Consider the following 25119-nt stretch of genomic DNA (forward strand, 5'->3'; position numbering starts at 1 on the left):
AGTAGTGAACAGTCAGTTCTTGAAGTTGATGTGTTGCAGGCAGGAAAAATATGTCAGTGTAAGGACGTGAGTGACTTGTGATGGCTAGACGACTGGGTCAGAGCATCTCCAAAATGGCAGGTCTTGCGGGGTGTTCCTGGTATACAGTGGTCAGTACCTACCAAAAGTGGTCCAAGGAAGGACAGCTGGTGAACCAGTGACAAGGTCATGGGGGCCCAAGGCTCACTGACGCACGTGGGGAGTGAGGCTAGCCCAGGTGGTCTGATCCCACAGAAGAGCTACTGTAGCTCAAATTGCTGAAAAGTGAATGCTGGCTATGACAGACAGGTGTCAGAACATACAGTGCATCACAGCTTGCTGTCTACGGAGCTGTGTAGCCACAGACCGGTCAGTGTCCATGATGACCAGCCTACCACTGAAAGCCCCTACAATGGGCATGTGAGCATCAGAACTGGACCATGTAGCAATAGAAGAAGGTGGCCTGGTCTGACGAATCACATCTTCTTTTACATCATGTGGATGGCCGGGAGTGTGTGCATCGTTTACCTGGGAAGAGATGGCACCAGGATGCACTATGGGAAGAAGGCAAGCCAGCGGAGGCAGTGTGACGCTCTGGGCAGTGTTCTGCTGGGAAACCTTGGGTCCTGGCCTTCATGTGGATGTTACTCTGACACGTACCACCTACCTAAACATCGCTGCAGACCAGGTACAGCCCTTCATGGCAACGGTATTCCCTGATGGCAGTGGCCTCCTTCAGCAGGGTAATGTGTCCTGCCACACTGCACACATTGTTCAGGAATGGTTTGAGGAACTTGACAAAGAGTTCAAGGTGTTGCCTTGGCCTCCAAATTCCCCAGATCTCAATCTGATCCAGCATCTGTGGGATGTGCTGGAAAAAACAAGTCTGATCCATGGAGGTCCCACCTCACAACTTACAGGACTTAAAGGATCTGCTGCTAACGTCTTGGTGCCAGATACCAGAGGACACCTTCAGAGGTCTTGTGGAGTCCATGCCTCCACGGGTCAGAGCTTTTTTGGTGGCACGATGGGGACATAGACAATATTAGGCAGGTGGTTTTAATGTTTTGGCTGATCCGTGTAGGCGTTAACAAGTGTCGTAAACACGTTTTTGGCCACTAGATGGCGCTTGTAAACTATGCAAAACCTACTTTTCCCCAGTCGTCTTAAATTGTAGGTACAATCTGCATAAAAGTTTGGACGTAGCCTCAAAGGAGCCTCGTGATTACGTTATAAAAAGCGTTTACCCCTTTTTCTCCCCAATTGTACCTGGCCAATTATTCTCCTCCGAGTCGTCCTCGTCGCTGCTCCGCCCCCTCTGCTGATCCGGGAGGGCTGCAGACTGCCGCATGTAAACGCATTTTTTTAGTCCAAAAAAATGCGAGCGTTATGATTTGTAAGGGCCTTGTTAGCTGTTAGCTAACGCTTAACACACCGTGTTAATAACAGCCGACCCACCTTTACTTACCCATCTGTTACTACTTTATTAATCCCCATGGGGCAACTCTTCTCTGCAGTTAAGCCATCCCAGCTGTGTCGCTAGGAGCAGTGGGCAGTGCCGTGCAGTACCCGAGGACCAACTCCAGTTATTTCTTCCTACTGCCTTGCTCAGGGGCACAGGCAGGTATGAACCCTAACATGCATGTCTTTTCGAACATTTATTGAACATGTTAAAGAAAACAAGCAAGAAAAACACACGAATAAGTACGTTTTTACAAGGACTCACTTCCTGAAAACCAACACTTGTTACATGCAGTCAATGTGGAGCGCCACCAACTGGTCAGGAACTTCTCCAATAAGTCTTAAGACAATATTCTTACACAGTTTCAATTATTTAATATGAAAAAGTTAAAGATTTGATCAGATAGGACAGTAAAGTACAATACACAGTATTTGTAAAGACAGTCATACTGCTATACATCACCGGTTTGTAAAAGGTGTGAGTCAAACATCAACAGGAAGTGACGTAAGAAGAGTTCCCCCGCAGCGGGGCAACCAACTCCCGCAGCGGCAACTGACGGACGAGTCGCCGCGGTGTCGGCGTAAACGGAGCAGAGTGGCGGTAAGTTGGAAGTGATGTACAGTTACTCGGCTGTTGAGGTATCATTTAGATGAGCAAGTTGTCCATGAAGTGTGTGCGGACAGTGAGAATACCAGACCTTCACTGGAGGCTCTGAGAGAGAGAATGACAAGTTCTCCCTCACACACTGGTGAAGGAAAGCCACAAGGCAAACGTTCAAGCCATACAGGGCTCACAGACCACGCAGGTCTCCTGCTGTTTAAGAAGGAGACACCGGTGAACGGCCATCTTCAAAGTATTCATTTCAAGAATACATGCTGAAAAAAGTAAAATTACCCATTTTTTATTTTCATAGGCAACAAAATAAAAGCCAGTCATAGAACACATACCACGTCTGTCGTGGACAATGGTGGAGGACACTGAGAGACTTGTATCAACCCATTAACAACCACGAACATGGCACATTAAATGGGCTAGCTAGCTAGCATAGCATCACATGCTAGCTAGCTAGCATAGCTAGCATCAAATGCTACTATAGCATGTAGCAGGGAGCAAACCCCTCAGTGCGGCCTCTGATTTGACATAATCTGTAATATTTATTATTATTGTAGTAATATTTGTAATAATTTACGTCACTACATCAAACAAAATTCTGGACGTGCCCGACAGGAAACAGCTAACACAGTAGGGCTGAGTGATCCGTTTCCTATGCAGACTTTTAAAGTGTTCCTACGAGAAGGATTAGTACACACCCAACGAACCGCTGCGCGATGTGTCGTCTTACGAGTAGCTCGACAAAGTGTGAAACTACACACGCAACACGACGTTGGCCCATGCACACGCTCAGTGCGTCCGTCACCAGGGAGACGGACGCACTGAACGCGCCTCTGAGGCACCTCCTGCACAAAGCGCACTCAGCAGCAGCCTCGTTCATTCAGCACATCCCCAGTCCAGTCAGCTTTGCCATACAGGGGAGAATTAAGTCACACCAAAGTCCAAAACCACACATTAGTAAGGAGCAGCCCACAACATGTCCAGGGGTTAGTGTCCAATCCAGGGCCAGGACCGGAAGGAGGTAAAAGCAAAGTAAGACGCAGACACCTTTAAAGCCTCCTACAGACCGCGGGATGTGGGCCGTCTCACACGACAGATGACTAAATGTGGCGACGTCTTTGGTCGTGGCTCCAAAACGGGGGTCCTACGTCGCACTGTGAGACAGGCTCAAAGACGGCCGTTATTACGGTCTTGCGACCGAAGACAACCTGGGACAAAAGTCTGACAGCACGAAATGACGCACTGATCCACGCCACGCACAATCTTTGCTGGCGCAAAACACACACTGTCAGCATCTGAGACCCAAATGCCACGGATTCAACAAAACGAGCTGCGGCGACTACTGCAAGGACTGGATTCCCGCTGCGCGTCCTGTCGCTCGGCCAGCGGCGTACATTGATTACGCGCGCTGATACGGCACGCGCGCTGGTGACGTTCTTACGGACTTGCGTCGTAGCCTGCGATTCAGTAGTGTTTTCATCGTAAAGTCTACATACATCACACTTGATGTCGTACCCAAGTTTATTAGATCCGTATCACACAGTGTGGCTTGCAATAAACTTATAGGACTGCTAAAATCGCACAGTCTGTAGGAGGCGTAAGCGCTGGCAGTCATACGTCTGGCACTAGCAGTCCATCCATGGCACGAGGCAAAGTTACATACAAGACATACACAGCATGAGGGGAAAAATCTCTGCATGCATTCAAAAGAAAAGCCAAGCTTACCAGCGACCTTGCACAGTACTTGTTGAATTTACAATGTGGTCTAATCTCATCTGTCTTTCCACTGTTCTGTCTGTGATGCCCGCACACCACCATGTTTAGTCACATGTCCACCTGCACATCACTTGTTTAGTCACATGTCCACTTGGGAAAAACACGCTTCAGGAATGCTGGTCACTACAATTCAGTCATCCCCTTCAATAAGAACACCCCACCCTCAGCCTGCAGCTCTCCAGTCACAAGGTCAGCCTGCAGCTCTCCAGTCACAAGGTCAGCCTACAACACTCCAGTCACGGGGTCGACCTGCAGCTCTCCAGTCACAAGGTCAGCCTACAACACTCCAGTCACGGGGTCGGCCTGCAGCTCTCCAGTCACAAGGTCAGCCTACAACACTCCAGTCACGGGGTCGGCCTGCAGCTCTCCAGTCACAAGGTCAGCCTACAGCGCTCCAGTCACGGGGTCAGCCTGCAGCTCTCCAGTCACAAGGTCAGCCTACAGCGCTCCAGTCACGGGGTCGGCCTGCAGCGCTCCAGTCACAGGGTCAGCCTACAGCGCTCCAGTCACAGGGTCAGCCTGCAGCTCTCCAGTCACAGGGTCAGCCTGCAGCTCTCCAGTCACAGGGTCAAAGGTGGTGTGACTTCAGAGGGATGTCACACTCACAGTGGTGAATCTACTTCAGGAGCTGCAGGATTTAACTGCCTCACAGGAAACCCTGCTCGTCCCACAAGTCTCTCATGCAGAAATGATGCCATGTAAGAACCGAGCATCAAAACAGTTTTACTTTGAAACTGCATCCCTTGCACCCCGCTGTAGTGGCATGCATGGTTTTAGTGGTGAAGTCGTGTAAGCTGAGACATCCACACAAGCATGTTAGTCAGTATAAAACGGGGAGTGAAACTGAAAAGGTGGCAAGTACAGAAGTCACTCCTTTCCTTACAGCAAAATGTAATCTTACATCACACAATTTCAGATATTAAGTGATTTACATTTTCATCTGAGGCAATGACACAGAGCTGTTTTCCACAAGCTAATGTTGCATCCAGCAGAAAGGCGTGTGGCGCCTCTGAGCTGGTGTGGGGCAGAAACCCAGCAGGAAGCCATATGCCCACTGATGGTTAGATGTTTAAAAAAGCAAATCTAAGTATAATGTGCAATTTGAAAAACCTGCATGTGGCACCTTTAATTGTGTAACAACAATTATTAAACTATACAAAGGCAAGTAGTGCCTGATTTTTTAAATACAGTCCAGTCTATTTACAGAACCTGTATAGTACTCATCCAGTGTCTGGACACCTAATCAGAGTTTCTTTAATCCTCACTAAGTACTACATGAAACCACTTGCTGGGGTTTTCACAATGTACACATTTACATTTCATCCTCACTGAGTACTACATGAAACCACCTGCTGGAGTGTTCACAATGTACACATTTACATTTAGTCTGGAAAGAAATCTAGAAATCAGCAATGATTTCAAGATTTTGAAAAACATACATTCAATCAGGTGTCCAAACCTGTGTGTGTCTGTCTGTGTGTCTGTCTGCCTGTATCTGTGCTGTGTGTCTACGTGTCCATGTGTCTGTGTGTATTGTCATTATTGTCATTGTGTCAGTGAGTTGGGATGTATGCAACATGAGTATGTGTGTATGAGGATGACGTGGACAGAGCACACTGAGTGACAGCTGAGTAGTTTCTTGTGTTCCTGAGCAGCAGGAAGGGGGGTGTGGGATCAGCATGGCAGAAGAAGGGGGCGTGGGATCAGCGAGGCAGATGAAGGGGGCGTGGGATCAGCATGGCAGATGAAGGGGGCGTGGGATCAGCATGGCAGATGAAGGGGGCGTGGGATCAGTGAGGCAGATGAAGGGGGCGTGGGATCAGCGAGGCAGATGAAGGGGGCGTGGGATCAGCGAGGCAGATGAAGGGGGTGTGGGATCAGTGAGGCAGGTGAAGGGGGCGTAGGATCAGCGAGGCAGATGAAGGGGGCGTGGGATCAGCAAGGCAGATGAAGGGGGCATGGGATCAGCGAGGCAGATGATGGCGGTGTGGGATCAGCGCAGCAGATGAAGGGGGTGCGGGATCAGCGAGGCAGATGACGGGGGTGCGGGATCAGCGAGGCAGATGACGGGGGTGGGGGATCAGCAAGGCAGATGACGGGGGTGCGGGATCAGCAAGGCAGACGAAGGGGGTGTGGGATCAGCAAGGCAGACGAAGGGGGTGCGGGATCAGCGAGGCAGACGAAGGGGGTGCGGGATCAGCAAGGCAGATGAAGGGGGTGTGGGATCAGCGAGGCAGATGAAGGGCGGTGGCAGGTTTAAACTTTACTCCAGTTTCTGCTGCATTTTTTTCTGGAAGCAGACAGGTAGGATGGAGAGCACTGCCAGTACTCCTAGAACGGCCAAGGAGTTCCAGGACACCGCCTCCCCAGCTGTGGTCAGTTTGTATAGTGTCGTACCTGCGTTGATAGCCACAAAGGATGGCGGGGCCACACCTTGTAAACCAGCCAGGTGGCACAAAGAAGGTCAAAGATGCAATAACACAAAAAAGAAAGACACAAAAGAAAATGTTCAAGGTTTTAAGCGGTATAGAGAAACCTAGAAGGTGATCGTGGTCTTACCAAAGAAGGTACCGAGGAAGAAGACCCCCAAAGGCACATTGATAACAGGCGACGTGATGTTGATGAACCAGTTGGGGAGGAAAGGGGTTATCCTCAGGAAGATGATGTAGTTGATCAGATGATCTCTATGCTTGTCAACCTGCCAATGAAACACAGTAACAACAGTTGTTTAAACTCATGTGTTGGGTGCTGGGTGGTAAAACTTGTTTACACAATGCAGTAAAAGAAAAACCACCAGATGAAAACTTATCCAACACAGGAGACGACAAGACAGAGTGATAAATGATTTTAAATTCAGCTCGTTGTTCTAATACCTTCATCTTAATCCCTGTGAAAGCCTTTACCTGCTGAGACCACTTCTGTGCTCTCTCTGTGAGGTATCTGTAGACCACCGGCCTCCCCACCAGGTATGACAGCATGTAGCAGAAGGAGGCACCCAGGCCAGAGCACTAGCACAGGACACAAACACAACAACTACATGACGCACAAGCTGGAGGAAAATCCACTATACACTGACAGTCCTGCATGCTCTAAGGTGAAGTTGCCGATAGACACTGGCTCCAGACCACATTCTTAACTTACACCGAACATGTGACAATAGCCTCGACCCAAACCTCATCCCATCTTCATCCACTAGAAAATGGTGCCAAACCTGACCCAGCTTTTACCCTAAACTCAACCAAAATATGAAAAAATACAAATGCAGACATGCAGAAAACTGGTCTGGGACCACTGTCCATGAGCAACTTCATCCTAGGCAGGCTTACATACCAAAGGATACTCATTACCAACAATGTTTACTTTAATAGTAAACCGTTAACTCCCACACACCCTTACAGCTGGCTAGAAACCCTTACAGCTGGCCAGAAACCCTTACAGCTGGCCAGAAAACCTTACAGCTGACTAGAAGCCCATAAAGCTGGCTAGAAACCCTTACAGCTGGCCAGAAACCCTTACAGCTGGCCAGAAAACCTTACAGCTGACTAGAAGCCCATAAAGCTGGCTAGAAACCCTTACAGCTCACTAGAAGCCCATAAAGCTGGCTAGAAACCCTTACAGCTGGCCAGAAACCCTTAAAGCTGGCCAGAAACCCTTACAGCTGGCCAGAAAACCTTACAGCTGACTAGAAGCCCAAAAAGCTGGCTAGAAACCCGTACAGCTGACTAGAAGCCCTTAAAGCTGGCTAGAAACCCTTTTTCTATAAATTTATTTCTGATTTTTCCCTTTTTCTCCCAATTTAGTGGCCAATAGTTCCATATTCTAGGTCAAACAACAACCTCGTACTGCATGCGTTCGCCAAGTGCATCTCCCCGGCCGGCAGTCTCGAAGGAGACACCTCCCCACTTTCGTGACAAGGCGAATCCAGGCCGAATCACTGCTTTTTCCGACACAAAGAGACGCATTCATGTGACGAACACAAGCCAACTCCGCCCCCCTCCCAAAGACAGCGTTGCCAATTATTGCTGCTTCATCGAATCGGGCCATAGTCGGATCTGACAAGACCGAGGCGCGAATCCCGGTCCCCAGTGGGCAACTGCATCGACACAAAGCCAATGCTTAGACCGCTACACCACCGTGGACCGCCAGCTGGCTAGAAACCCTTACAGCTGGCTAGAAACCCTTTCAGCTGGCTAGAAACCCTTACAGCTGGCTAGAAACCCTTTCAGCTGGCTAGAGCTGAACCTAAACTGCCATCAATACACATTCTTTTATTACCATGATGTTCTTGTCACTTATCCTTACTGTTGTTCTTTTGTTTTTTTGGAATTATTTCCCCCTTTTTCTCCCAATTGTACCTGGCCAATTACCCCACTCTTCCGAGCCGTCCCGGTCACTGCTCCACACTCTCTGCCGATCCGGGGAGGGCTGCAGACTACCACATGTCTCCTCTGATACGTGTGGAGTCACTAGCCACTTCTTTTCACCTGACAGTGAGGAGTTTCACCAGGGGGACGTAGCGCATGGGAGAATTATACTATTCCCCCCTGCTCCCCATCCCTGCCAAACAGGCGCCCCGGCCCACCAGAGGAGGCGCTAGTGCAGCAACCAGGACACATACCCACATCCAGCTTCCCACCCGCAGACACAGCCAATTGTGACTGTAGGGATGCCCAACCAAGCTGGAGGTAACATGGGGATTCGAACCGGCGATCCCTGTGTTGATAGGCAACGGAATAGACCACCACGCTACCCGGACACTACTGTTGTTCCTTTTAATCAGCATTTTTTGGTTTCACTTTCTTAAGTATACATACTCAGAACCAGATCACCACCATGACCAGAACATTGCAGGGAAACAGGAAACACAAATGCTGTTTTGCTCTCTTCTTTTAAACTATTTCCACACTGAAGCTTTTTGTATCAGCAGCAGTTCGGCATCATACTTGTATGAATGTATGTTTGAAGTGCGGTCCATTCACTACTGCACTTAAAGTAAGAGGAAAGGGCTTTTAAATAAAGAGCATTTATAACACATCCAGCTCTCACACGCAGATCCATGGCTTCTATTTTAGGCATAATTTGGTTTTCCCCAAGACAATGGAAGATGGCCAGGTAATCCTGAATAAGGCAATGTCCCACATTTAAGGGAAGCCAATAAAAATACAAAAGGTTGAGCCGCACAATACTGACTATCAAGCGGCAGCACCTCAGCTGCCTCATAACACGGCTGTCTACACCAGGCTACTCATGTTCAAAAGCAATCTCGGCAATCACAGAGTTTTGCAAATTGATGTTGGTAATGAGCAGGCAGGAGTCTCCGTGGACTATGATGTTTGAAGATGACATTGTGATCTGTAGTGACAGTAGGGTGCACATTGAGGAGAGCCTGGAGAGGTGGAGGTATGCACTGGACAGAAGAGGAATGAAAGTCAGCAGGAGCAAGACAGAATACGTATGCATGAATGAGAGGGAGGACAGTGGAATGGTGAGGATGCAAGAAGTGGAGGTGATGAAGGCATATGAGTTTAAATACTTGGGGTCAACTGTCCAAAGCAACAGGGAGTGCAGAAGAGAGGTGAAGAAGAGAGTGCATGCAGGGTGGAGTGGGTGGAGAAGAGTGTCAGGAGTGATTGTGACAGACGGGTACCAGCGAGAGTTAAAGGGAAGGTTTACAAGATGGTAGTGAGACCAGCTATGTTGTATGGTTTGGAGACAGTGGCACTGATGAAAAGACAGGAGGTGGAGCTGGAGGTGGCAGAGTTGAAGATAAGATTTTCATTGGGAGTGATGAAGAAGGACAGGATTAGGAACGAGTATATTAGAGGGACCGCTCAGGTTGGATGGTTTGAAGACAAAGCAAGAGAGGCAAGATTGAGATGGTTTGGACATGTGTGGAGGAGAGATGCTGGGTATATTGGGAGAAGGATGCTGAATATGGAGCTGCCAGGGAAGAGGAAAAGAGGAAGGCCAAAGAGGAGGTTTATGGATGTGGTGAGGGAGGACATGCACGTGGCTGGTGTGACAGAAGAAGATGCAGAGGACAGGAAGAGATGGAAATGAATGATCCGCTGTGGCGACCCCTAACGGGAGCAGCCGAAAGTAGCTGTAGTAGTAGATGGTGGTAATGAGCAAAAAGCTACATAGGTTACCAAAATTGAGCCAGCAGTGTCTTAAAATTTGGCTGTGTAATATCCTTAATGAAACTAAAAACATCCCTAATTCATATACTCCATCCATCCACTATCTGAACCGCTTATCCTGCTCTGAGGGTCGCAAGGATGCTGGAGCCTTTCCCAGCAGTCATTGGGCGGCAGGCGGGGAGACACCCTGGACAGGCCACCAGGCCATCACAGGGCCTAATTCATATGCTGTGCAATAAAATACAGAATCCACTAGAAATGATAAGACGTTGCTGTCTATAAATATATAAATACAGGCATAGTGACAACATTCCATATATTCGTTTTCTTACTTACCAAGCATACTAAGAAAAGTGCCAGGGGAAATGGGTAGAGATATCCAGACAAGATGCTGAGGAAGATGGATCCAGGGATTGCAAACGTTTGAAGGCTGAGACAGCGTTATCAAGGGAAACAGCTTAACCGGACAGATCAGGTGATCTACTTTGAGGAAGGGGAGCACTCAACAGTTTAACTTGAGTTGTGATCTTACCCTTTATATAAACCTTCTGCGTGGACGCTTCCCAGATCAACTACATGAGAAATATACTCCAAGAAAATGACCTCAGCAGACCTTGCCCTGGCTTTGTTTTATCAGTTTCAGCAGATGGCTATGCTTTAGCATTGACCTCCATCTCCCTTCAATAAAGAGAACAAACTCAGCATAACTAAGTAGTGTGTCTTCGAGACTGGAGCTTGTGTGTCTTCGTTAGGAGACTATAGCTTGTGCGGTGAGCACACACCAGCCAGTACTCACATGAGCTCCACATGGCGGTGGAGGCAGGACCAGCTGGAAACTCTGATGGAGCATATACCATAAAGATTTTATGCAACTGTATATACTAAATATATATATACTAGTAATACTAAAAATGTAATCCATCAGATGAATAAAGGATTTTACTACACATAAACTTATCCATTCATAACTTTGTTGCTCAATGCAAATCTCCCACCACAGCAGTCGAGCTCCTCAGGTTCAGCTTGACAGCATTAATGTAAAGGACAGGTTCACATTTTAAAAGCTGTCCTCATTACATCATTGTCAGGCATCATGTAGAATTCCCTGAGACAAAAACTTCACTGACCTCATCAGTACTGACAACCCCACTGGGATTCAGTCCAACTGGAGAATCGCTTGAGCCTTCAAAAACCCACACGTATCTACTAATTGAAACCGGGAAACTCAAAGAACCGCCAGACAACAGCTCTTGAAGCAGCAATGTGGCCCTCACAACGTAACCTGAGCTACAGGCAATAGCTAAACTTAGACAAACTTCTGATTTGTTCAAAAATCTGCTTTACACAAAGGATACAAGACGTAGGTTGTGAAGTAGGCCAACAAGACCTGAGTGTAGTAGGTGTCCTTGTATTTGGACAGCACGGTGCCGAGAGCTTTGGCATCCTCCATGTCTTTAGGTATCTTGATTTTCTCCATTTCATCGCTGCAAGAAGAGGAATTTCAACCTATGAGAATCAGTTCTGGATTGAAACAATCAAACAATGAATTAATCAACATGCCCACAACAAAAAGGTGGAACGTCAGTTGATTTTCTGAAGAACTGCCAAAATGATAACAGCAAACAGAATTATGACAGTGGAAAATCTTTACTCACTGTGTTCATGTTACAGTGATGTCGGTCAAAACATAATAATGGACTTCATCAACCTTAGAGGTTACCAAAGATTTTGTTTAAACCCAGTCATTGACATTGACCTAACCCTAACCCTAACCCCAGAGACTGCAGTAGATGCATTCCCAGCCACACTGCCCATGTTCAACTCCACTTCTACTCCAGTGTTTCCCACACAGACTGTGCTTGGGCAGGCTGGCCAGGTATACCAACGGCCTATTTTAGCACTTCTATCTTTATTCTTTTATTCCTCTGAGAGAACGACGCCATCCGCGATCGAGTAACTAGTGAACAGTCTCCCCTCCCTTTACCGTTCGTTCTGCTAGCGCGATAAGGGTCTACGGACAATCGCACACGCTCTGCAGAAACACAGACAGAGAGTCGTTCTCTGGTGTTACATCACTGGAAGAGGTGGACACGGTGTCTTACAAGCACGGACGGGTAAAGCACCTCCTTTCTCCTTACTGCGTAAATGTTCTCTGGCTTTGGTCGTAGCTTCGAATTCTATAAAGGAAAGCGGCAACTATGCTGCAATGGCAGCAACAAGACTCTAGAGTGTGTTCAGCACACATAACTTGACCACTGCACAACATGCAGCAAAGTTGTCCTGGCTGAGATTATACCAGTAGTCCGCAGTTTCAGTTACCCGTGGTCTGAAAACCCATCCATCCATCCATTATCCAAACCACTTGCCCTGCTCTCAGGGTCGCGGGATGCTGGAGCCTATCCCAGCAGTCACTGGGCAGCAGGTAGGGAGACACCCTGGACAGGCCGCCAGTCCGAAAATATTAAATGGAAAATTCCAGAAATAAATAATTCTTAGGTTTTAAATTGCGCGCCATTCTGAGTAGCGTGATGAAATCTCGCGCCATCCCACCCAGGACATTAATCATCCCTTTGTCCTGCGTATCCACGCTGTATACGCTACCCGCCCGTTAGTCACTTAGTACTGTCTATATAGGGTTGGTACTAGCCATGGTTTCAGGCATCCGCTGGGGGTCTTGGGATATATCCCCGTGGATAAGGGGGGACTGCTGTTTTCTCTCCGGGCCATGGCAGGTAGAAGGACAGACTGACTCTAGCTGAGGTCAGACTGCTAGTTCTCCATGCATTTACTCAGCAGATAGGAGTAGTGAGAAAAATCAAAATATTGGGTTAAAGGTCACACGTATTTGTTGTTTGTCACATGCAGTAGGCCATTTTTGTGCCGGCAGGTCATGCCGGCCCTTTCTGCCTGCCGGCTACCACCACAAGTGTATGTCAGACCTGTGGGAAACACTGTGTTTTACTAGCTGTCCTCTGAGTGGAAGACACATATGAAGGTCCTGAAACCCCCGGGAACCCTCCGCTTCACCAGTGAGTCCACAACACATTAAAGAGACCAAGCAGCACTGTAAGGACTATATCGCTCTACACAATGTAAAAACACAATCACACAAAAGCTTGAAAAGTAACACAATTATAAAGATAAGGATGACAATTTTGGTGAACATGGAATAAAATTATTTCACCCTACATTTAACCACACTAAAAAAAAAAATCTGAATTTATAATGCATCAAACCCAATGCTGTTCAGTCAAAAAATATGAATGTAAACAAAATCCTTGAAAATGGTATAAACCACAGGGCCAAGTTTGCCAAGTGGTGGTGGTGTCAGCAGCCCACCATCTAAATGTCAGAAAATGTCTGTCTGGACGAAAACTACATCAACCCCAGTATTTCATCACATCAGTAAAGGCAGAAGACAGCTCACTCGTTCAGCTCGGGGAAGTTCTTGTAGACCAGGTACATAAGTGAGGCAGAGCAGGTAAAGATGGAGAACAAAATGAGGAGGGACATGCGGGCTGAGCCTCCTCCTGTGTGCTGTGTGCCTGTAGGGGACATAAGGAGTGTAATTAACATGGGAGTCAGCGGAGTTGAACTACGGAGAAAAGCTCACAGCAGCAGCTACCAGCCAGGTAGTCTTGTGCAATATGCTGATGACACCTGCATCTTCTGTTCAAGTTATCTGAAGCCAACTGACTAAAGGGAACATGCCTTTTAAGAGACTCCGTTTAAATGTGTGAATATGAACAAGAATTAGACTGAGCACAGCAATGACATTTAAATAAAATCTTCAAAAGACCAGACTAGCCCCTGCTCAGTGAAGGAAAAAAAAAATCAGCCTAATGGAAGACATGAGGAGCTGAATCAGGACTGCAGTGTCCTTCCAGTGGCTGCTCCTGTGCCTTTACAGATTGAATTACAAATTAAGCTGTTTCTTTTTTTGGGTGGTTTCCCCCCCTCTTTTCTCCCCAACTGTACTTGGCCAATTACCCCACACTCCAAGCCGTCCCGGTTGCTGCTCCACCCCCTCTGCCGATCCGGGGAGGGTTGCAGACTACCACATGCCTCCTCCCATACATGTGGAGTCACCAGCCGCTCCTTTTCACCTGACAGTGAGGAGTTTAACCAGGAGGACGTAGTGTGTGGGAGGATCACACTATTCCCCCTAGTTCCCCCTCCCCTGAACAGGCGCCCGAACCGACCAGAGGAGGCGCTAGTGCAGCAACCAGGACACATACCCTCATCAAGTTTCCCACCCACAGACACGGCCAATTGTGTCTGTAGGGATGCCCGACCAAGCCGGAGGTACAAACCCCTATTCCAATGAAGTTGGGACGTTGTGTAAAATGTAAATAAAAACAGAATACAATGATTTGCAAATCCTTTTTGACCTATATTCAATTGAATACACCACAAAGACAAGATATTTAATGTTCAAACTGATAAACTTTATTGTTTTTTGCAAATATGCACTCATTTTGAATTTGATGCCTGCAATACGTTCTAAAAAAGCTGGGACAGGGGCAATAAAAGACTGGGAAAGTTGAGGAATGCTCAAAAAACACCTGTTTGGAACATTCCACAGGTGAACAGGTTAACTGGAAACAGGTGAGTGTCATGACTGGGTATAAAAGGAGCATCCCCGAAAGGCTCAGTCTTTCATAAGCAAGGTTGGGTTTAAGTTGACCACTTTGTGAACAACTGCGTCAGCAAATAGTCCAACAGTTTAAGAACAACGTTTCTCAACGTACAATTGCAAGGAATTTAGGGATTTCATCATCTCCAGTCCATAATATCATCACAAGATTCAGAGAATCCGGAGAAATCTCTGCACGTAAGCGGCAAGGCTGAAAACCAACATTGAATGCCCGTGACCTTCGACCCCTCAGGCGGCCCTGCATTAAAAACCGACATCATTGTGTAAAGGATATCACCACATGGGCTCAGGAGCACTTGGGAAAACCATCGTCAGTTAACACAGTTCGTCGCTACATCTACAAGTGCAAGTTAAAACTCTACCATGCAAAGCCAAAGCCATATATCAACACCACCCAGAAACGGCGCCGGCTTCTCTGGGCCCGAGCTCATCTGAGATGGACTGACGCAAAGTGGACAAGTGTGCTGTGGTCTGACGAGTCCACATTTCACATTGTTTTTGGAAATCATGGACGTCGTGTTCTCCGGGCTAAAGAGGAAAAGGACTATCCAGATTGTTAACAGAGCAAAGTTCAGAAGCCAGCTTCTGTGATGGTATGGGGGTGTGTTAGTGCCCATGGCATCATGGGTAACTTGCACATCTGTGAAGGCACCATTAATGCTGAAAGGTACATACGGGTTTTGGAGCAACATATGCTGCCATCCAAGTGACGTCTTTTTCAGGGACGTCCCTGCTTATTTCAGCAAGACAATGCCAAGCCACATTCTGCACGTGTTACACCAGCGGGGCTTTGTAGTAAAAGATTGCGGGTACTGGACTGGCCTGCCTGCAGTCCAGACCTGTCTCCCATTGAACATGTGTGGCGCATTATGAAGCGCACAATATGACAATGGAGACCCCGGACTGTTGAGCAACTGAAGTCGTACATCAAGCAAGAATGGGAAAGAATTCCACCTACAAAGCTTCAACAAGTAGTGTCCTCAGTTCCCAAACACTTATAGAGTGTTGTTAAAAGGAAAGGTGGTGTAACACAGTGGTGAACATGCCCCTGCCCCAGCTTCTTTAGAACGTGTTGCAGGCATCAAATTCAAAATGAGTGAATATTTGCAACAAAAAAAAAACAATAAAGTTTAGCAGTTTGAACATTAAATATCTTGTCTTTGTAGTGTATTCAATTGAATACAGGTGGAAAAGGATTTGCAAATCATTGTATTCTGTTTTTATTTACGTTTTACACAACGTCCCAACTTCATTGGAATTGGGGTTTGTAGGTATCGTGTCGACCCAGCAATCCTGGTATCGGTAGGCAACAGAATAGACCACCACACCACCTGATGCCCAAATTAAGCTATTTTGAAATGTCAAAAAGTTCAACTGAATAATCAACAAGAATCAGAATCAGAATACTGACACAAAACTGACACGACCATCTTGAACTTCCTAGCTTGGATTTAAAACTGTCCCAGCCAAATTAGGATGCATCTAATTAACTATCGAAATATAGATGTCATTACAATTACCTGACTTGTCAAGTCACATGTTTTAAGAACACTGATTGTATCAGAATGACAGAAACCAGAGGACTACGACACTGACCTACACCGTCACAAGCAGAGTGGATATCAACATCAACAGCTTCATTTACCAGATCTGTTGCAGCACGCCCAACATGGCCGCTAACTCAGCCACCACAGCGTAATAAGTACCGCTTACCATCTGCGGTTAAATTAGTCTCATATTCGATAGTCGCTGGTAGTTTCCCCTTCTAACGCTGTCAGTTTTCTTTCTTTTGGATTTCTCCCCAGTTGTACTTGGCCAATTACCCCACTCTTCTGAGCCGCCCCAGTCTCTGCTCCACCCCCTCTGCTGATCCAGGGAGGGCTACAGACTACCACATCTCCGCCGATACATGTGGAGTCACCAGCCGCTTCTTTTCACCTGACAGTGAGGAGTTTCCCCAGGGGGACGTAGCGCATGGGAGGATCACGCTATTCCCCCCAGTTCCCCCTCCCCCTCAACAGGCGCTAGCGCAGTGACCAGGACACATACCCACATCTGGCTTCCCACCCGCAGACACGGCCAATTGTGTCTGTAGGGACGCCCAACCAAGCTGGAGGTAACACGGGGATTCGAACCGGCGATCTCCGTATTGGTAGGCAGTGGAATAGACCGCTACGCTACCCAGATGCCCCAGCTGTCAGTTTTCAACATATCAACTTCAAACCACCTCTTCCACCGAATCCCCTCTGGTCTGAGTCTTAATGGCTGTTAAAAAAACTTAAAGTAGACATCGCCGGAGCCTATCCCAGCAGTCATTGGGCAGCAGGCAGGGAGACACCCTGGACAGGCCGCCAGGCCATCACAGGGCCCACATACACATACACACACACACACACACACACACACACACACACACACACACACACACACACCTAGGGACAATTTAGTACGGCCGAGTCACCTGACCTACATGTCTTTGGACTGTGGGAGGAAACCGGAGCCTCCGGAGGAAACCCACACAGACACGGGGAGAACATGCAAACTCCACACAGAGGACGACCCGGGACGACCCCCAAGGTTGGACTACCCCAGGGCTCAAACCCAGGACCTTCTTGCTGTGAGGCGACTGCGCTAACCACTGCGCCACCGTGCCGCGCAAAGACAATTTAATCAGAGTAAAAAAAGACTGACATTGTACACAACCAAGAAGACCGACACCAATTTCCCATTTTGCTCAGGAACAGGGAAATGCCTTATGGCAGGGGACATAAGCCTGCAGTTCTGGAATTGAAGTAAAAAAAAAGAAAAAAGAAGAAGAGTGACACAAAAACAGAAAGCTACAAAGTGGCTGTGTGGTTATGTGTTTACTGCAGTACTGGACAGCCATGGTCCGTACAGTTTTATGATTAACTGCTTTGAGGCCTAAAAGAACCTCCATGAAATGATGTCAGCACCTCAGGAAAGGGACACAAACAGTATGGACAGTTCTGACATCTCCATTAAGATGTGTAGAACATGGGGGTGTCCGGGTGGCGTAGCGGTCTACTCCACTGCCTACCAACACAGGGATCGCTGGTTTGAATTCCCATGCTACCTCCGGCTTGGTCGGTCGTCCCTACAGATCCAATTGGCCATGTCTGTGGGTGGGAAGCTGGATGTGGGTATGTGTCGCGGTCGCTGCACTACCACTTCCTCTGGTCGGTCAGGGCGCTTGTTCAAGGGGGACGAGGAACTGAGGGAATAGCGTGATCCTCCCACACACTATGTCCCCCTGGTGAAACTCCTCACTGTCAGGTGAAAAGAAGTGGCTGGTGACTCCACATGTATGGGAGGAGACATGTGGTAGTCTGCAGCCCTCCCAGGATCAGCAGAGGGGGTGGAGCAGTGACCAGGCCAGCTCGGAAGAGTGGGGTAATTGGTACAATTGGGGAGAAAAGGGGGGGATTATTTATTGCTTGTGTTTAATGAATAACACAGAAGATAAGGAATTTAAAAACAATTTGCATAGTATATCACAATCGCACTATTGGTCAAAAAAAAATCACAATTAGATTACGTTCCCTAACTGTTCAGCCCTACCAGGGAGGATGTGGAACATGACAGGGTAGTCTTCTTACACTGTGAAATTGCAGTTGGTGATGGGGGACATTTGATTGTTGATGTTTAGCGTAAACCAACACATACTGATCAGTACTTAAGGTTTGACTCACATCATCCACTGGAGCACAAACTAGGAGTCATCAGGACGCTATACCACCAAGCTGACAATGTCCCCACTGACACAGCAGCTGTTTAATGTGGGCCCTGGTTAAGTGTGGTTGTCCTAACTGGGCGTTTGTCAAAGCCAGGAAGACATCCAAACAGGGCACCAGCCGATCGAAGAGAGAAGGACAACAGCTGTCTAAGTGTAAACGAGTGGTGATTCCATATGTGGCGGGAGTGTCGGAAAAGTTGAGACGCGTATTTCCCAAACACCTCGTCTCAGTTGCTTTCAAACCCCAAAACACGCTGCGGCAGAAGTTGGCCCACCCCAAGGATCGAGTCCCCCGGCACAAACAGAGCAATATAGTGTACACTGTTAAGTGCCAGGAGGATTGCCATGACTTGTACATTGGGGAAACCAAACAGACGCTGGCCAAGAGGATGACACAACACAGGAGAGCTAACACGTCAGACCAGGACTCCACAGTCTACACCATCTACAGGACAGGACTCCACAGTCTACACCATCTACAGACCAGGACTCCACAGTCTACACTATCTACAGGACAGGACTCCACAGTCTATACCAGCGTTTCTCAAACCTCTCCTGGCGGACCACTTGTCCTGCATGTTTTAGATCTCTCCCTCATCTGGTCTGGTCTGTAGATTCAAATGATCAACTCGTTATGAGCTCCTGAAGCTGCCTAATAACAAAACTGATCATTTAAATCATCTGTGTTGGAGCAGGGAGAGATCTAAAACATGCAGGACAAGTGGTCCGCCAGGAGAGGTTTGAGAAACGCTGGTCTACACCATCTACAGACCAGGACTCCACAGTCTACACCATCTACAGGCCAGGACTCCACAGTCTACACCATCTACAGGCCAGCATCCTTCATAGGGAGGAACGCTGGTTTGAACGGGGAGTCAAAGAGGCAATCAATGTGAAGAGGGAACGACCATCCTTGAACTGGGGGGGGCTAAGAGTACATCTGTCGCCATCTTACAGTGCTGATTGCAAACATTCCCCAAACCTCCGTGAATAGCACACATGTCGACTGAAACTCTAGTTATTTGTCTCGGCAATTTGCATATGAAACTGGTCGTTGGTTTGGGTCGTTATGCCACTGTATTGTTTATAAGGGTGGGATACCTGCAGTCACTGTACTGTTTAAAAGGGTGGAGGTCACTGTATTGTTTATAAGGGTGGGATACCTGCAGTCACTGTACTGTTTATAAGGGTGGGATACCTGCAGTCACTGTACTGTTTATAAGGGTGGGATACCTGCAGTCACTGTATTGTTTATAAGGGTGGGACACCTGCAGTCACTGTACTGTTTATAAGGGTGGGATACCTGCAGTCACTGTACTGTTTATAAGGGTGGGATACCTGCAGTCACTGTACTGTTTATAAGGGTGGGATACCTGCAGTCACTGTATTGTTTATAAGTATGGGATACCTGCAGTCACTGTATTGTTTATAAGGGTGGGATACCTGCAGTCACTGTATTGTTTATAAGGGTGGGATACCTGCAGTCACTGTACTGTTTAAAAGGGTGGGATACCTGCAGTCACTGTACTGTTTATAAGGGTGGGATACCTGCAGTCACTGTACTGTTTATAAGGGTGGGATACCTGCAGTCACTGTACTGTTTATAAGGGTGGGATACCTGCAGTCACTGTACTGTTTATAAGGGTGGGATACCTGCAGTCACTGTATTGTTTATAAGGGTGGGATACCTGCAGTCACTGTATTGTTTATAAGGGTGGGATACCTGCAGTCACTGCATTGTTTAAAAGGGTGGGACACCTGCAGTCACTGTATTGTTTATATAAGGGTGGAGGTACCTGCAGTCACTGTATTGTTTATAAGGGTGGGGACACCTGCAGTCACTGTATTGTTTATAAGGGTGGGATACCTGCAGTCACTGTATTGTTTATAAGGGTGGGGGTACCTGCAGTCACTGTATTGTTTATAAGGGTGGGGACACCTGCAGACACTGTATTGTTTATAAGGGTGGGGACACCTGCAGTCAGGTGAGACTAAAGAGGTCACTTAGATGATGATGAAACGTTTCCCTCATTAAATGTTGTGTCCAGATGAACTGATTCAACTTTCTGTGATTTCCTTACCTGGATTACTGAGCATGCATATGACATAACAGACTCTAAGTTGTGAAAGTGGTAAGAGGGCCTGAAAAACATAAAGGTGATGTGATATGAATATCAGTAACACTTTATAATAACTACACACTATGAAGCATTAGCTGAGCATTAGTAACTACTGAAATCATCATTTGTAAAGGATTTGTAAAGCATCTGCATTTGTATCACGTGCCAATAGGGAAAACTCAAATCAAAAAACGAAGAGGAAAGGCGTGGATTCATGCAATCCCCAGGAAGGCTGGAAGACATGGTCAGAAGAGCAAATATGAAACATGAAGATTGTATTATTATATAGATATTATATTATATGTATTGATATCGATGATATCAATATATGTAATGTATGATATCAATATATAATGTATATTGATATAATATATATCATATCATATACATAAGAATTTATTATTACTGTTATAGCAGTATTAATAAGTATTTATAAAATATCTACTAACACACTAACCATCGGTGCATGTCTAGCTTTACAAATGATAAATTCAGCAGTTACTAACACTTAACTAATGCTTCATAGTGTGTAGTTATTATAAAGTGTTACCTCTTTTGAACTAAAAAAGCTATTCAAAATATAAACAGGAAATCATCAGAATTAAGACAAAAACACTGACCTTGGTCCTGAGGGAGTTTGACACTTAATCAGGGCTTTTTTGAAAAACTAAAAGCTGTAAACATTGTGAGAGGACGTGAATAACACATGAGAGATGATATCATTATCTTTTCAATTGATAAAGCCACTGGGGGAAAAAACGCAAGGAACAGTAATAATTAAGAATAATTGAACTGAACTTTTTTAACAGCCATTGAAACTGAAACTAGATGCGAATAGTTAAAACTCAGACTAGATGTGAATAGTTAAAACTCAGACTAGATGTGAATAGTTAAAACTCAAACTAGATGTGACGAGTTAAAACTCAGACTAGATGTAAATAGTTAAAACTCAAACTAGATGTGAACAGGTAAAACTCAAAACTAGATGTGAACAGTTAAAAACCGAAACTAGGTGTTAATAGTTAAAACTCAGACTAGATGTGAACAGTTAAAACTCAAACTAGATGTGAATAGTTAAAACTCAAAATAGATGGGAATAGTTACAACTCAAACTAGATGTGAATAGTTAAAACTCAAACGAGATGTGAATAGTTAAAACTCAAACTAGATGTGAATAGTTAAAACTAAAAACTAGATGTGAATAGTTAAAACTCAAACTAGATGTGAATAGTTAAAACTAAAACAAGATGTGAACAGTTAAAACTCAAAGTAGATGTGAATAGTTACAAATGAGAGTAGATGTGAATAGTTAAAACTCAGACTAGATGTGAACAGTTAAAACTCAAACTAGATGTGAATGGTTAAAACTGAAACTAGGTGTGAATAGTTAAAACTCAGACTAGATAGAAACAGTTAAAACTCAAACGAGATGTGAATAGTTAAAACTCAAACTAGATGTGAACTGTTAAAACTCAGATTAGATGTGAATAGTTAAAACTCAAACTAGATGTGAATAGTTAAAACTCAAACTAGATGTGAACTGTTAAAACTCAGACTAGATGTAAATAGTTAAAACTCAAACTAGATGTGAATAGTTAAAACTCAGACTAGATGTGAACAGTTAAAACTCAAACTAGATGTGAATAGTTAAAACTCAGACTAGATGTGAATAGTTAAAACTCAGACTAGATGTGAATAGTTAAAACTCAAACTAGACGTGAATAGTTAAAACTCAAACTAGACGTGAATAGTTAAAACTCAAACTAGATCTGAATAGTTAAAACTCAAGACTAGATGTGAATAGTTAAAACTCAGACTAGATGTGAATAGTTAAAACTCAAACTAGATGTGACGAGTTAAAACTCAAACTAGATGTGACTAGTTAAAACTCAAACTACATGTGACGAGTTAAAACTCAGACTAGATGTAAATAGTTAAAACTCAAACTAGATGTGAACAGGTAAAACTCAAAACTAGATGTGAACAGTTAAAAACCGAAACTAGGTGTTAATAGTTAAAACTCAGACTAGATGTGAACAGTTAAAACTCAAACTAGATGTGAATAGTTAAAACTCAAAATAGATGGGAATAGTTACAACTCAAACTAGATGTGAATAGTTAAAACTCAAACGAGATGTGAATAGTTAAAGCTCAAACTAGATGTGAATAGTTAAAACTCAAACTAGATATGAATAGTTAAAACTAAAAACTAGATGTGAATAGTTAAAACTCAAACTAGATGTGAATAGTTAAAACTAAAACAAGATGTGAACAGTTAAAACTCAAAGTAGATGTGAATAGTTACAAATGAGAGTAGATGTGAATAGTTAAAACTCAGACTAGATGTGAACAGTTAAAACTCAAACTAGATGTGAATGGTTAAAACTGAAACTAGGTGTGAATAGTTAAAACTCAGACTAGATAGAAACAGTTAAAACTCAAACGAGATGTGAATAGTTAAAACTCAAACTAGATGTGAACTGTTAAAACTCAGATTAGATGTGAATAGTTAAAACTCAAACTAGATGTGAATAGTTAAAACTCAAACTAGATGTGAACTGTTAAAACTCAGACTAGATGTAAATAGTTAAAACTCAAACTAGATGTGAATAGTTAAAACTCAGACTAGATGTGAACAGTTAAAACTCAAACTAGATGTGAATAGTTAAAACTCAGACTAGATGTGAATAGTTAAAACTCAGACTAGATGTGAATAGTTAAAACTCAAACTAGACGTGAATAGTTAAAACTCAAACTAGACGTGAATAGTTAAAACTCAAACTAGATCTGAATAGTTAAAACTCAAGACTAGATGTGAATAGTTAAAACTCAGACTAGACGTGAATAGTTAAAACTCAAGACTAGACGTGAATAGTTAAAACTCAGACTAGATGTGAATAGTTAAAACTCAAGACTAGACGTGAATAGTTAAAACTCAAGACTAGACGTGAATAGTTAAAATTCAGACTAGATGTGAATAGTTAAAACTCAGACTAGATGTGAATAGTTAAAACTCAGACTAGATGTGAATAGTTAAAACTCAAGATTAGATGTGAATAGTTAAAACTCAAGACTAGATGTGAATAGTTAAAACTCAAGACTAGATGTGAATAGTTAAAACTCAAGACTAGATGTGAATAGTTAAAACTCAGACTAGATGTGAATAGTTAAAACTCAGACTAGATGTGAATAGTTAAAACTCAGACTAGATGTGAATAGTTAAAACTCAAGACTAGATGTGAATAGTTAAAACTCAAGACTAGATGTGAATAGTTAAAACTCAGACTAGATGTGAATAGTTAAAACTCAGACTAGATGTGAATAGTTAAAACTCAGACTAGACGTGAATAGTTAAAACTCACGACTATATGTGAATAGTTAAAACTCAGACTAGATGTGAATAGTTAAAACTCAGACTAGACGTGAATAGTTAAAACTCGAGTAGATGTAAATAGTTAAAACTCAGACTAGATGTGAATAGTTAAAACTCAGACTAGACGAGAATAGTTAAAACTCGAGTAGATGTAAATAGTTAAAACTCAGACTAGACGTGAATCGTTAAAACTCAGACTAGATGTGAATAGTTAAGAGGTGGTTTGAAGTTGATATGTTGAAAACTGACAGCTATTACAAAAGCCCATTGTAATGTATAATGGCCATTTTAATATATATTGGGAGAGAGACCCCTCCTCTGGTGCTCTCCCTGAGGTTTCTTCCTGGTTTTTCTCCCTGTTAAAGGGTTTTTATTTTAGGGAGTTGTTCCTTATCCGATGAGAGGGTCTAAGGACAGGATGTTGTGTTGCTGTGAAGCCCACTGAGGCAAGTTTGTAATTTGTGATATTGGACAATACAAATAACATTGAATCGAATTGAATATATGAAACAGGCTCGTGGCAATTCCGTGGCTGTTTAAGGTAGAGGGACAGTCGTTAATCTTAGAATAACTGCTCTGGGTTATTAATATGAATCAAAACGTTATTGCAATATACGTAAATAACACTTAGCAGGGTCCCTATAGAAGCGCTGCTAGACTGGTGGTCAACCAACTTAATCCAGGATTCATAATCCAGGATTCATGATCCAGGATTCCGTCACAACCGCTGAAGCGGCTGAACTGAACAAGACTGACAAAAAACAAGACTGACAAAACCCCCAACAAGACTGAGACAGGCCGGCTACGTGTTCGTCTACAGCAGAAGCCCAACTGGCAACATGAAGAAGCGGTCGGGTTTAGAGGGAGGGGGCCACCCGCGGATATCGAATATGAAGTCAATTACCGGCGGTCATTTAGCGGCTAGCTGGCTAGCTAACCGCTAGCTAGCTAACCGCTAGCCATCTGTGGGGCTCAGAAGCGCTGACTACCTTTGAGGTTCTGCGGGTCATCGAGGTTTGTATTTGGCTCCTCGTTTGCTGAAGACGACGCGCCTTCCACCTCCCTTTTGTCTCTCCGCTTCTTGGCCATCTCTGATGTCACCGCTATTGATTATTATTGCGAATAATAATTATTATAACTAAGTCTTCCCGGTTGGACGTAAAAGAACCTGAACTCCGGGTGTCGCCGGTTCTAACTGACGCCGGAG

The 25119-nt window shown here is 45.0% G+C and overlaps 1 protein-coding gene across 5 annotated transcripts; it reads right to left on the bottom strand.

The window, feature by feature from the left end:
* Positions 1-1753: 1753 nt before the first annotated feature.
* Positions 1754-25096, bottom strand: tmem41b (transmembrane protein 41B). 5 transcript variants are annotated; one of them, XM_056278692.1, is made up of 8 exons: positions 24902-25096; positions 13436-13553; positions 11364-11492; positions 10345-10438; positions 6772-6876; positions 6428-6566; positions 6266-6301; positions 1754-2355 (listed from the first exon to the last, which is right to left on the bottom strand). In XM_056278692.1, exons 1-8 carry the CDS (start codon positions 24999-25001, stop codon positions 2255-2257), a joined length of 822 nt encoding a protein of 273 aa, XP_056134667.1. In that variant the 5' UTR covers positions 25002-25096; the 3' UTR covers positions 1754-2254. The 5 variants fall into 5 exon arrangements, with proteins under 5 accessions (XP_056134667.1, XP_056134669.1, XP_056134668.1 ...); XM_056278694.1 differs by lacking the exon at positions 6266-6301 and having other exon boundaries at positions 1754-2191; XM_056278693.1 differs by lacking the exon at positions 6266-6301.
* Between the last annotated feature and the right edge of the window lie 23 nt (positions 25097-25119).

The sequence above is a fragment of the Lampris incognitus genome, chromosome 4 (assembly GCF_029633865.1).
Source record: "Lampris incognitus isolate fLamInc1 chromosome 4, fLamInc1.hap2, whole genome shotgun sequence".
In the NCBI taxonomy this organism is placed as follows: Eukaryota; Metazoa; Chordata; class Actinopteri; order Lampriformes; family Lampridae; genus Lampris; species Lampris incognitus.